General features: G+C 65.9%; 1 protein-coding gene across 2 annotated transcripts; it reads left to right on the plus strand.

The window, feature by feature from the left end:
- The first annotated feature begins 794 nt into the window (after positions 1-794).
- CSF1 (colony stimulating factor 1) lies at positions 795-10237 on the plus strand. 2 transcript variants are annotated; one of them, XM_075174031.1, is made up of 9 exons: positions 795-889; positions 2123-2254; positions 4045-4107; positions 4409-4588; positions 4849-5026; positions 6687-6814; positions 7070-7125; positions 7224-7276; positions 7618-10237. In XM_075174031.1, the coding sequence occupies exons 1-8, from the start codon at positions 869-871 to the stop codon at positions 7273-7275; spliced, it is 810 nt and encodes a 269-aa protein (XP_075030132.1). In that variant the 5' UTR covers positions 795-868; the 3' UTR covers position 7276; positions 7618-10237. The 2 variants fall into 2 exon arrangements, with proteins under 2 accessions (XP_075030132.1, XP_075030131.1); XM_075174030.1 differs by having other exon boundaries at positions 813-889; positions 5997-6814.
- The last annotated feature ends 2272 nt before the right edge of the window (positions 10238-12509 follow it).

The raw sequence follows: 12509 nt of genomic DNA on the forward strand, positions 1-12509 counted from the left end.
AGTGCTCAGCTTTGCCGGCCTCCCGAGCCGAACGAGCCGAGCCGAGCCGATCGTATCCGAGCAGGGCCGATCCGACCCAATCCGACTGAGGGGGCCGATCCGATCCCATCTGATCCGATCCGAGGGGCCCGAGCCGAGCCAAGCCGAGCCGAACCGAGGGGGCCGAGCCGAGCCGACCCGAGCCGAGCGTGGCCGATCCGACCCGATCCTAGGGGCCCGAGCCGAGCCGACCCGAGCCGAGCGTGGCCGATCCGACCCGATCCTAGGGGCCCGAGCCGAGCCGAGCCGAGCCGAGGGGGCGAGCCGAGCCGAGCCGAGCGTGGCCGATCCGACCCGATCCGATCCGAGGGGGCCGAGCCGAGCCTATCCGAGCCGAGGGGGCCGAGCTGACCCGATCCGATCCGAGGGAGTCGAGCCGAGCCGAGCGGGGCCGAGCCGACCCGATCCGATCCGAAGGGGCCGAGCCGACCCGATCCGATCCGAGGGGGCCGAGCCGAGCCGATCCGATCCGAGGGGGCCGAGCCGAGTCGAGCCGAGCCGAGGGGGCCGAGCCGAGCCGAGCCGAGCGGGGCCGAGCCGACCCGATCCGATCCGAGGGGGCCGAGCCGAGCCGAGCCGAGCCGATCCTATCCGATCCGAGGGGGCCGAGCCGAGCCGAGCCGAGCGGGGCCGATCCGCTCCGAGCGGGGCCGATCGGAGCCGCGGGCGCTGGCCGGCCGCCAGCCCTTTCTCATAAACCACATGCTGCCGCGCCGCTATAAAGGGGAGCGCGGCGGCGGCGGAGGCTCAGCCCGGCCCCGCTCGGCCCCGCCGCCGCCTCGCCCGCACTGCCCGGCCCCGCCGCAGCCCCGGCCCCACGGCAGCCCCCATGCCCCGCCTCGGAGCCAAGGTACGGCGGCCCCTCCCGCTACCCCCACCCGCGGGGACCCCCACGGCTCGGCGCCCGCTGCCACCTGCGCGGGGTCTCCGGGGGGAGCAGCCCCCGCCCCTCCGTCAGCCCCGGTTCTCCCCGCCTCGGTCACGCAGGGGGACGTGGCAAATCCCCTCTTTGGGGGTCCCGGCGGGGTGATGCTCCAGCCCCGGCTCGGTTCCCGGACCCGCGGGCTGAGGCTCCAGTCCCCTCCCGGTTCTCGGTTCCATCCCCGTCCCGGCTCCCGGACCCGCGGGGTGAAACCCCGTCCCGGGTCCCGGCTCCAGCCCCGTCCTGGTTCCCGGACCCGGCAGCGGGAGAGGCTCCCGGCTCCAGCCCGCTCCCGGCTCCCGGCTCCAGCCCGGTCCCGGCTCCAGCCCGCTCCCGGGTCCCGGCTCCAGCCCGGCCCCGGCGGGGTGAGGCTCCGGCCAGCCGTGGCCGTGTCTCGGCGGTGGCCCGGGCGGCATCTCGCAGTTTCACAAGAGGGGAGGATTTCTGGACAACCTCCAAGGGAAATTCCCCCCACCCAGCACCCAGACACCCTCTCGGTGCCGGTGCACCGTGGGGAGGGAGGGGGTGGGCACACGCACCCACCCCAGGGGTCTGCTCCATCCCCACCTCGGAGGTCTTGGCCTTGGGACAAGCCCCGTTGCCCACCGGGGTCCCGCCGCGGTTCGGGGTTCCCCCCCCCCCGCTTCTTTGCAGGGGGATTGGGAGGGGAATTTGGGGCGATGCCAGAGCCGCTGCATGGAAAGAGCCCGGCGGGTGCAGGCACTGGAGGTTGGGGGGGTCCGGAGGGTGGGAAGAGGATTTTTGGGGATGGGTGGGTCAGTGCGTCAGACGGTTCCCTGGAGCTGGGGCGGAGGAGATGATTTGCAGGAGAGACGGAGAAATGGTGCGGGAGAGGGGATAAGGGCTGGATGGGGAATGTGGAGGTGGCCGAGAGCCATATCCAGGCTTGTGCCAGCCGGGCCCTGGCCACGCAGCTCTCACGCCGGGCACTGGGAAATTCCCCTCTGATCTGGCGTTCCTAAAAATAGCAGAATGGGGATGGGCGTGGGGTTGGAGGAGCGTGGTGGGGTTATCCCGCTGGACCGTGGTCAAGCCCTGGTCGCTGCAAAGGTGGCCCCTCGGGGGGGATGGTGGGGAAGGGCAGGGGGCTTGGGGGGGGGGGGTTTGCCCTGCTCCAAGCCTTTGCTCTGCCATGCTCAGGTGTGCCTGCTCCGCTGCACCCTGCTGTCGTCCCTCCTCCTCCTCCTGGTCTGCAGCATCCATGAGACGGAGCAGAACAGCTACTGCCAGCAGATCATCACGGAGAAGCACCTGGCCGAACTGGAGGAGCTGGTGAGTGCCCTCCCCGGGCTGTGCCGCGGGACGGGGGCTCGTTGGGGGCCGGACAGGCACAAATCATCTCTTATTTAGGGCTGAAAATCAGCAAATCGGCTTATTTTCAGCTCCACCAGCAAAGTGGTGGTACCCAGGAGCTGAGCATCCATGGGCATGAGGGATAAGCGGGCACCGCGGGGGTGAGGCACCGTGGTGCCTTTAGCAAGGGTGGCCATGGAAAAGTGCCGGTGGGAGAAATGGAAGAAGAGGGGAAGCGGGAGCTGGCAGGAGCGTGGTGGGGAAGGGGGCACGAGTGGGGCTGGATGGGTGCAGGGGTGATGAGGAAGCGGCGGAGGGGACCGGTGCTGTCGGGCCGTGGAGTTTTCCGGGCGGCTGCGCAGGGGTTAAGCCGAGGAATCCGGCTGCATTCCTGAGTCCAGCTGCTTGCCTGGAAGCTGGGCTGGCAATGGGGCTGTGGGTGGGTGGCAGGCAGCGAGGGGGGCCGCCGGCCAGGCTAGCTGGGCGATGGAGCCAGCCAGGCTGGAGCGATGGGTGCCTTCATCCCGTGGGCAGCTCTGGGTGCTCGCACCCACCCCACAGGGAGGCAACTCCTGGCCTCATCCCGGCTGCTGGGGCTGTATCCCGCCCTGGCCCTTGGCTCACCTCCGAGCGGGGAATCACGCGGATGCTCGGGAGAGAAACGGGAATTGGGGGCACGCAGGGATTTGCACGGTTGTCACAGATTAAATTCCGCCGTTGCAGCGAGCGGGGTGCGCGGGCGAGATAGCGGCGCCTCCGAATCCTCACCGCCCGTTTGCTTTGCACCGAGCTCTCCGATTCGCAGCGCGTAACCGCTGTGTCCGGGCTCGCTTTACCTCTTCCTCTTTAAGCACCGAGCTGCGGTGCCAGGCGCTGGCAGATATCGCCTGTGCAAGCTCGGCTTCCTCTGCCCGAGCTGTCCCTGCAGCCCCAGCACCCCACATCCCTGGGGAACCTTTGCTTTGCAACCCCCAGGGATTAAAAATGGGTGCGTGGTTGGGGGCGGGGAGAAAGGGGCTGGAGCGGGTTTGAATGGAAGTTGTGGTTTCCCTGCTGGGGGATTGCAGCCCTCTCCTCTTCCCGCTGGCGGAGGAGCCGGCCCTCGCTCCAGCCCCTCTGGGATAATGGAGCAATTGTTTCCGGGCCGGCATCCCAGGCTGGGAGGGCGAGGGCTGCCAGAATTGCCGGCCGGGCCGGCAATTCTGGCAGCCCTCGCCCTCCCAGCCTGGGATGCCGGCCCGGAGGCAGGAGGTTTGTTTGGGGTGAATTTTTCACCCCCATCCAAAAGGATCGTGGTATGGAGGGGCCGGCAGCGCTGTGTGCGGGACCCTGGCGTCGTGTGACGCCGGGGGATACGTGACCTCGGTGTCACGGCCACCTCCTGCACCGCAGGATGCTCTTTTGCAGCCCGGCTTTAGCGGGGGAGATCCTGGGAGAATCAAGAAGGGCTGGGAGGAAGAGGAGGAGGAAGAGAAGCGGGGTGGGAGCAGGCAAGGCATCTCTGGTACAGGGAACGCGCCGTCCTGGTGGGAACGGGGATCCCGGGCTCACCCCTGCCAGAGGTTCGACCTTAGGGAAGCGTCTGTGCGAGGAGGAGGATGGTGTGGGATGAAGCAGGGGTGGAAGCAGAACCCCTGTGGATTCGGGGGGGGGGGCTCAGGCACCCCTTCAGGCCCTCGGGGTGCCCGTGTCGGCTCCGCTGCCCCTTCCCGCTGTGTTATCCCCCCCTCCCCGGGGCCGCGGGGTGACATCCTGCTCTCTCCTTCCAGGCTGACACCCAGATGCAGCACCCGGGCAGGGTCTCCTTCAAGTTCATCAATAAGATGCAGTTGGTGAGTGGCTCCTCGCTGGGCACCGGGGGACAGAAGGGGACAGGGACCAGGGCTGGCCGGTGCACAGGGGGGTCCCCTGGGTCCCCAATCTCCCCTCTGCTGTCCCCCTTTGTGGGAGGCAGCCCAGGAGGGACCCATCCTGCCTGGCCAGGCGGCTGTCGAGTCCCAGCTTGGGCAGCCTGCGGGACCGTAGAAAGGCATTTTGTGGCTCCGTGCCTCAGTTTCCCCCAGGCAGAGTGGGACGGGTGGTGCTGTCTCTACCCATCCAGTGACCAGTCTTGCTTTTTTGGGGGGCTCGCAGGATGACTCTGTCTGCTACGTGAAAGCTGCTTTTCCTCTGCTGGGCAAGATCCTGGAGCGAACGGAGTTCAAGGAGAACTCGTCCAACGCCAAGAAGATGCAGATGGTGCGCAGGATGTACAGCCACATCGACGAGAACGTCGACCCCTGCATCAGGGAGGAAGATGATGAGGAGAGAAAGGTACGGCGTCCCCTGCCTCGCGGGGTGCCAGATCTGCAGGGCTGAGTCCTCATCCTTGGGTGAAATGGGGTGTCCAGAGCATCCTGGGGTGGGTGCGTGGGCAGGACCTTGAAGTGGAGCAGAGATGGGGTGTGCATGGACATAAGGAGCCATGGGGGGGGGTCAAACCCTGCCCTGGGTGCAGCGTGGTACCCCATGGCGGTGACATCGGGTGCCCGGCACGGTCGTGGAGCCGATGCTGAGCCCGACTTTTCCTCCAGCTCTCGCAAATGTGTTTTGAGGAGTTCACCACCTCCCCCTACGAGATGCTGGTGCTGGTGAAACAATTCTTCCAGGACATCAACCAGCTGCTGCAGAACCAGGAGACCTTCGAGAAGGATTGCAGCCAGGTCTACCGCAGGACCTGCCTGGGACCCAGGAAGGCTGGATCCTCCCCAGGTGAGACGCCGAGGCTTTGGCTCTGCCCGGCAAACCTGTGCCGGGCTGGGGGAGAGGGGGGGAGGCTTGGGCTCACCTGCATGGAGCAGCTTGACAGCCGCGTGTCCCCGTCCGTGGGCACACGCAGGCGCCATGGGCACGGCACGTGTCTGCGTTGGTCTCCGTCTCTGTCGCTCGGCTGGTGGCCGTCCCCGTGGGGTGGCCTTGGCGATGTGTCGGCGAGCTCTGCGTCTGTGTCCGGGGAGAGCTGGGGTTGGGAGAAGGGGCTGGCCACCCTTCGGAGGTGGGATTTGGGTCGAATCCTGCTGGAAACAAGGCTGGAGAGCGATGCTGAGGGGCAATAAGGAGGCATCTCCATCGGGCCGGCTGGAGACATTGGGCTCGGCTCCATCTCAAAGCCCCAGCACCCGGCTTGGGCGTAACATGGAGAAATCGAGGCGCCGGGACCCCTCTGCCACCGACGTGCTGCATGACCTCAGCCGTGTCACTTCAACTGCCCCGTGCCTCAGTTTCCCCAGGGAGAGCATTGCCCGCTGGGGTGGAAGAACCCGTGTTGCCGTCCGTGCTTTTCGCGAGCGCCCGTGTTGCGTGTTTGCATGCCCGCGGAGGAGACGCCTCGCTGCCGTCTGTCTGTTGGAGCCGTGCTGTGTCCCTGGGCCGTGGGGGACGTTAAACGTCGTGGATAACCCGCTGCCATCGGCTCAGGGCACCCGGTGATTCGGGTTTTGCTTCATCCCGCCCGCTGCTTGTCATCTTCGTGCTGCCACGTCTGTCCCTGCCTGCTCCCTGCCTCACCTTCGCTCTCCCCTTTTTTTTTTTTTGGGGGGGGGCGGGGAGTGGAGCTGCTTGACCCTCTTGCCCGGGGCTGCGGGGAGGGACGGGGACGCTGCCCCCCCCCTCGGATCTGCTGGCTGTGCCCCTCTCGGAGGCTGGTGACCCCACGGCCGTCTCTTCTCTCTGCTTCTTTCAGGTGTGGGGACAGATCCTGACTGCAATTGCCTGTCCCCTGCCCTCCCTTCTGCCACCCAGCCCTCCCTCTCCGCTGCCACCCATGCCGGCAGGGAGGTGGCACCCGCTAGCACCCGGGTCCCTTACAGCCTCCTCCATGCCACCCTCGCTGACTTAGACGCCCCGTCTCAGCCCCCCAGTAGCACGGACGGCGGCTCGGGGACCGAGGAGGTCCTGGGTGCCGGGGTAGGTGACACGGCGTCGGTGCCGTCCCCCGCGATGCAGCAGACGGCTCCGACCGACAGCGCCGAAGCCCTCCTGGATCCGGCCGGGACCCTTAGCCTGGCAGCGATGGACGTCCCCATCCTACGTGGGGACGGGGAACTGGTGGAGGGGGGCACCGAAGCGGTGGCCGGCCACGCGCCGCAGGATCTAGCCCAGCAGCAGGGAGCCTCCATCCTCCTGGACCATCCCGGCGGGCTCAGGACCACCACGCCGGCAGCATCCCCCAGCGCTGGGATCCAGCCCACCGAGGCATCCGAGCCCGTCACGCAGCTCCGTTTCTCCAGGATGGCCCCGGAGCTGCGGGGCCGAGCGTCGGGTGGCCCCGGGGACGGGGCGAGGGGACGAGGCTGGGGGCTGAGCCGGCTGCGGGAGCCCCAGGACGGCGGGGCCGGCCCCAGCTTTGACTCTGGCTTTGTTCTGAGCGCAGAGCAGCGCAGGAAGGAGCCGGCCGTCGGGGAGGGCCGCCGGGAGCCCCTGATATACATCGCAGTGGCTAGCGTGGTGGCCGTCTTACTGGCCATGGGAGGGCTGCTCTTCTACAAGTATAAATCCAGGGTAAGCCCCCCCCCCCTCCCTCCCCGGGCACAAGCATCCTCTCCTGCCTCAGTTTCCCCACTTGCTTCTTGGTCCGTGTGGGTTGAGCCCCACTTTCCCCATCATTTCGAGATGGGGGGGGTAAGTGGTGGTGCTGAGCGGGGTGGGGGGATGGTATTTGGGAGATCCCCCCCCCCCCCCAGGTGAGACCCCCCCTGCCGCAGCCCCCTCCCCTTCCCCAGGGCTCATCTCCCCCTTCCCCCTCCCTCCGTGCAGGTGCTGGAGCGGCCGCTGGAAGAGGGAGGCTGCGACCCCGAGGAGCCGGAGAGGAGGTGGGTGCGATCCCATCCTGCTTGGGGGGGGGGGAGGCTTTGGGGACCCCCACCTGGGACCACCCTGCCCTAACCCTCCCCCCGACTTTCCCTCGCAGGGCGCTGCAGGGAGCGAGGGGATGTCCAGAGCTGGAGACTCAGGACCTCTAAGGTGAGCAGGGGCTGGATGGGACCTCGCGGGGCTCCGCTCCAAGCCCCCGCAGAGCGGGGACAACGACGAGTCCCCCGAGCGTCCCCACCGGCACCGACCTCAGCCACGGGCAGGGAAATTCGGCTGCTGGCAGGGGCTGGATGGGGTGGGAAGACACGGAGAGGAGCAGGTCTGCGCTCCAGCGCTGCCAGCATGCGGTTTTGCAGCCCATTAATCCATTACCAAACACTTTCTTAATATATATAGTATTTTTTCCTGTGGTTTTGATGTGTTTCTCCCTCCTCCCCCCAAATCCCTGGCAGAGCTTCGGCTCCTACTCATCTTCTTCCTCCTTTCCCCAGGGCCCGAGGCGGGATGTGAAGCTTGCTCGGGGGATGGATTCGGATGCTCCTCGCCGTGCGAAGGAGGGTTGGGGGGTGCCGGCCCCTCCGCGGTCCCGCCATGATGCTGCCGCTCCTTCTTCCCTCGCCCCGCGCCGGCGGCCAGAGACTGCAAAAAAAAAAAAAAAAACCACAAAACAAAAACAAAAAAACAAACCAAACCTCCCAGGAAGGAATGAAAGGATGGGGGGATGCGCCCCGAGTGGGACCCCCGGGAAGCGAGGGGCTGGATGGCGTCGGACCGTCACCGAGGGGCTTTGCCGGGACGGCGGCTGATGTGCCAGCGTGGTGCTGAGCAGGACGACGGAGAGGTTGGCGCTGGATGGGGGATGATGGATCCCAGCGGGACATGGCCAGCGCTGGCTGAAGATGGAGGGGACCAGCTCCCCGAATCCCCTGGCTCTTCTCCCACCCCAGCACAGCGGGGTTTGGAGCAGCACCCATCGCCCCCCACCTTCACCCTGCCATTCCCCAGGCGTCAGCCGGAGCATCCCGAGGCGTCAGCCGGAGCATCCCAGATGCCGCAGTGGGTGCGGAATCCGTCGCCGGGACTCCCACCACCCCCCCCACCCCGGGCTCCACGACCCCGACTTACAACTTCAACCCTCACACTGTGAATATTTAAAGCCCGTCGGTGCCCGCCTCCCCCCGCGGGGCCAGGTTTTGGGGGGGGTTGGGGGGTGACGCTTGGCACCCTCCCGGTCCCCATCCTCCTGCCGTCAGAGATCTGGCTCCGGTCCTGCGTGCCCGAGCTGGCCTCGGCTCGCCGTCGTGCCATTAGGGTTTTATTTTAATAGAGCGGATGAAAGTCTTTATCCCACCGAAGGATTTTTCGGGGGCGGGGGGGGGCCCCCCGTCCTGCCCCCTCGCAGGGTTATCGCTGCGAGCTGGCCTCGCCTGGATATTTGATTTTTTTTTTTTTTTTTTTTTTGTGACTGCGCTTTAGAGAAGGGAAACGGGGCCGGGGAAGGACCCGGATCGACGTGGGTGGAAGAGATGGAGATGCCCCGGCCGGGTACCCGGGGGCTTTTTGGTTCAGCCCCCTCCCCGGCTTTGGGAAGAGCCGGCTTTGGGCTGCACCACCCCTGCAGCCAGCCCAAACCCCGGGCTCGGGTCGCATCCTGCCCCACCGCAGCATCCCTCCGGCCCCGAATGTGAAGCGTGGCCCGCGCTGCTCTTGGGTTTTGAAGTATTATTTTTATACGACGGAAAAAAACGCGGACGGACGAAACTGTTTTTAAAGAAAGCATTACTATTAATTTTTTTTTTTTTTTTTTTTTTAAGATGCGTATTTATGACTGCCAAAAGGAGGGGGTTGCAGGGCAAGGGACTGGTGTAAATCAGGAGGAAAGCCCTGACTGCAGCAGGGAGACTGGGGCCAAACGCGCTGCTGGTGTAAGCACCAATTTGCACCGTGGAGGAGATGCCGACACCGCGCCGGCCCCGCTCCTGGGGGAGAAAACTTGCCTTTAAACTGTGTCGGATTTATTCTGCCTCTGTTTTTTTTTGGTTTTTTGGGTTTTTTTGATACAATGAAATGTTGAAATATTTTATACAAAGTCATTTAAAGAAGTCTATTTAAAGAAAATAATGGAAAACAGCTTGTATATTTAATATTATTAATAAACAGAGACGTGTAGCACTGTGTAAGCGTGGCGGGGGGGCACCCTCTGACCACCCTGTCCCAGCCCTGGGGTCCCTGGTGGGAGGGTGACAGAGGGGGGATGAGGGGATCCCTATACTGGGGGTGGGGGGGGTGGGCACCCTCTGACCACCCTGTCCCAGCCCTGGGGTCCCTGGTGGGAGGGTGACAGAGGGGGGATGAGGGGATCCGTATACTGGGGGTGGGCACCCTCTGACCACCCTGTCCCAGCCCTGGGGTCCCTGGTGGGAGGGTGGCAGAGGGGGGATGAGGGGATCCATATACTGGGGGTGGGGGGGTGGGCACTCTGTCCCAGCCCTGGGGTCCCTGGTGGAGGGGTGGCAGAAGGGGGACGAGGGGATCCGTATACTGGGGGGAGACACGGGGGTCCTGCCGGAGCGCCCTGGGACATGCGGGAAGGGGGTGGGGATGGGGTCCCCCCCCCCGCCATCCTGGCTCCAGGATGCTCCCGGGCTGGATCCAGGACCCGGGGCTGCTTTGGGGTCCTGGAATGAGGGGGGGGGGGAGGTCCCCGGGAGCTGCTGGGGGCAGAGGAAAGCTGCCGGAGCCCCTGCTGAGGGCCGCGGGGCGGGGGTCTGGATGCGGCCGGGGGGTCGGGGTCGGGGTCCCGGCCGGCCGTGCCACCCTGACCCCCTTTCCTGTTGATGGAGGCGGGAGTTCATGGTCACCGGCACAAGGGCAACGGGATGGATCCGGCCTTCCTGCCCCCCCAGCCCACCCGCATCCCTCCGGCATCCCCGGGGTGAGGGGCTCCGGGCGTGGGGTCCCCTTCCCGGTGGTGGGGCCCCCCCCGAAATCCCTGCGGAGGGTCGGGAAGCAGCTGTTTAACACAAACAGACTTGAGGTTGCTCTCGGAAAGCTTCCTGCGAGCACTTCACTGGGAGAGGCAGCGCTCGAAGAGGCATTTCCTTCCCCCCCCCCCCCCCGCTACCCCCCCCCGGGCTCCCCTCGCCTTCCAGGAACCCCGCATCCCGCTCCCCTTGCGTGGATCCAGCATCTCCGGGGGGGATACGAGGGGGCTTCGACACCATCCTGAGCCTCTACCACCGTGCTCATGGCGGGTTTGGTGTTGGGGGGTGCAGGGTTAAGCCCCCCGCCCCCCATTGCTCGTCCAAGGAGGACAGGAAGGGCAGGATGAGGCCCGGGAGCCTTTTGCGGGTGTCGGTGCTGAGCCCACCGCCGCGTTTGCTGACAAACAGGATTCCTCGAGGGGAGCTGACTCAGCCCAGCCCTTCCTCTCCCCAGCAGCAGCCGGGGGTTTCCCAGGTCCACATCCCCTTCCCGGGGAAGTGGGACCTATATATATCCCGCCGGATTCAGGCCACAATCATTATGGTTGGATTTGGAGGGGGGTATTTAAGGTCAGAGGCTGCTCTTATGGGTGGGCAGGGTGCCTGGGCTTGGGGGTGCTGGGGGCAGCGAGCCCCTGCTCTGCAGGCAGCTCCGGGTGGAAGCTGGCTGTACAGGAGAGGGCGTTAACTCTGGAGCTGAATGATGGCAGGGCTAGGATGGCAGCTTAATGCTTCGGTAGAGCTCGGAGGAGCAGAGGTGGGAGCATCCCTGGCTGCTGGGGAGGGTCTGAGGAGCACCAATACCTGTCCCTTCCAAATTTACACCCCACAAACTCTCCTCCCTGACCCCCCCTGGTTGCTTCAAGCAGCCCAAACCTGGAAGGCACATGGAAAATGTAGGAAAAAAGCAAAACCCCATCTCCCCGCCCCGGGGTTTGGGCCAGGAGGGTCCCTCTGCTTCTCCCGTCCCGTGGCCTCTTCCCCACCCAATTACCGATCCTCGGGGAGCAGAGAGGTGATTCCCTGCCCTGAGCAGCCCCCCCTCAGCCCCCCCCAATTTGTGGGGGGGAAAAACCTGTTCCCAGCCCCCCACGTCAGGCATCCCACACCGGGGGGGGACGCGGAGCCGTATCCCCGTCCCTCCGCGCTTGTAGGGGAGGGTGGAAAAAAAATCCACCCCAGGGTTGAGTGGGGCACGGAGGGTGGTGGCACCCCCGGGGTCCCTCCTGGGGTGCAAAATGGGTGGTTGTGCCTTAAAAAGCTTAAAAAGGGGTGAAAAAAAGGTAATTTGGAGGGGGGGGGAAGATGGCTGGCAGAGGGGAAGGCACCATTAAGTGGCCCCTGGGACCTGCTGGGGAGTGGCACTGTGCGGGCACGAGCTGGCACAGGGTGGCACAGAGCACGGGCACCCTGCCCCAGCACTCTCCCCGGGCACCCCAGCATGGAACCGGGGGGGGCCCTGCATCCCTGGTGCTTGCGGCATTGGGTGGGGGGGGCAGCTGGGACCTCCCAGGCTCGTCCTGCTGCCCCGAGCCCCCCCCCAAAGCATCCCAAGAACCCCCCCAAGCACCCCGAGACCCCCCCAAGCACCCCAAGACCCCACCAAGCACCCCAAGAACCCCAAGACCCCCCTCCCAAGCACCCCGAGCCCCCCCATAAGCACCCCGAGACCCCCCTAAGCACCCCAAGAAGGCTCTGCCCACCCTGGGAAAGCTCCCCCAGCGCCGCCGCGGGCACCGCAGAGCTGCTGACGGGGCAGAGGCGCCCGGAAAGGGCCCCGGGGCCGCGGTTCCCGGGGCACAACGGGTCCGGGACAGGGTTTTGGCCAAGAAGCTGCTGGAGGATTTTGGTGGCCAGAAGCCATTTTGTGGCCAGACGCAACGATTTTGGTTAAAAAATGTTATCTGCACCCCCGCCCCCCCGGGGTTTTAACCCAAATGCTGATGTTTTCCCAGCTTTTTAAGGGAATGCCCCTGGGAAAGCAAAGTCTGAGTGGGGCTCGGACCCCGCCGCCCCCACTCGTCCCGGTTGCCCGTGGGGGGGTTTGGGGATGGGGAGAGGGTCAGGGTGCCCCGCGGGCAGGGCTGCTGCCTGCTGCCTTCCTGCCTGTCCTGGGGCAGAGGCACAAACCCGTCCCCAGACCCTGTTTCGGGACCCTACAGATGTGGGGGTGATGCTGGGGCAGGGTGGATGAGCACCCATCGGTGGGGCCGGGAGTGGGGTGATGCCTGGCGGGACAGATGGACACCCATCGGCAGGGGCAGGACCCATGCCTGCACCCCCCACCCCCGGCCTTGCATGCTGCCAGAGGGGTGCGGGTGCTCTCGAGGGTCCTGGCGTGGGTGCCCAAGTGGGTGCTCAGCCCTCAGCCCCACCACGGTGCAGGATGCGGCCCCTCG

The sequence above is a fragment of the Calonectris borealis genome, chromosome 26, assembly GCF_964195595.1.
Source record: "Calonectris borealis chromosome 26, bCalBor7.hap1.2, whole genome shotgun sequence".
NCBI classification, from domain to species: Eukaryota; Metazoa; Chordata; class Aves; order Procellariiformes; family Procellariidae; genus Calonectris; species Calonectris borealis.

Bases quoted from the DNA above. Each gene is read 5' to 3' on its own strand.
- CSF1 (XM_075174030.1), top strand. From the start codon at position 869: ATGCCCCGCCTCGGAGCCAAG. The intron at 890-2,122 runs GTACGGCGGCCC...TGCCATGCTCAG, and splicing joins TGCCCCGCCTCGGAGCCAAG to GTGTGCCTGCTCCGCTGCAC. The intron at 5,027-5,996 runs GTGAGACGCCGA...TGCTTCTTTCAG, and splicing joins GAAGGCTGGATCCTCCCCAG to GTGTGGGGACAGATCCTGAC.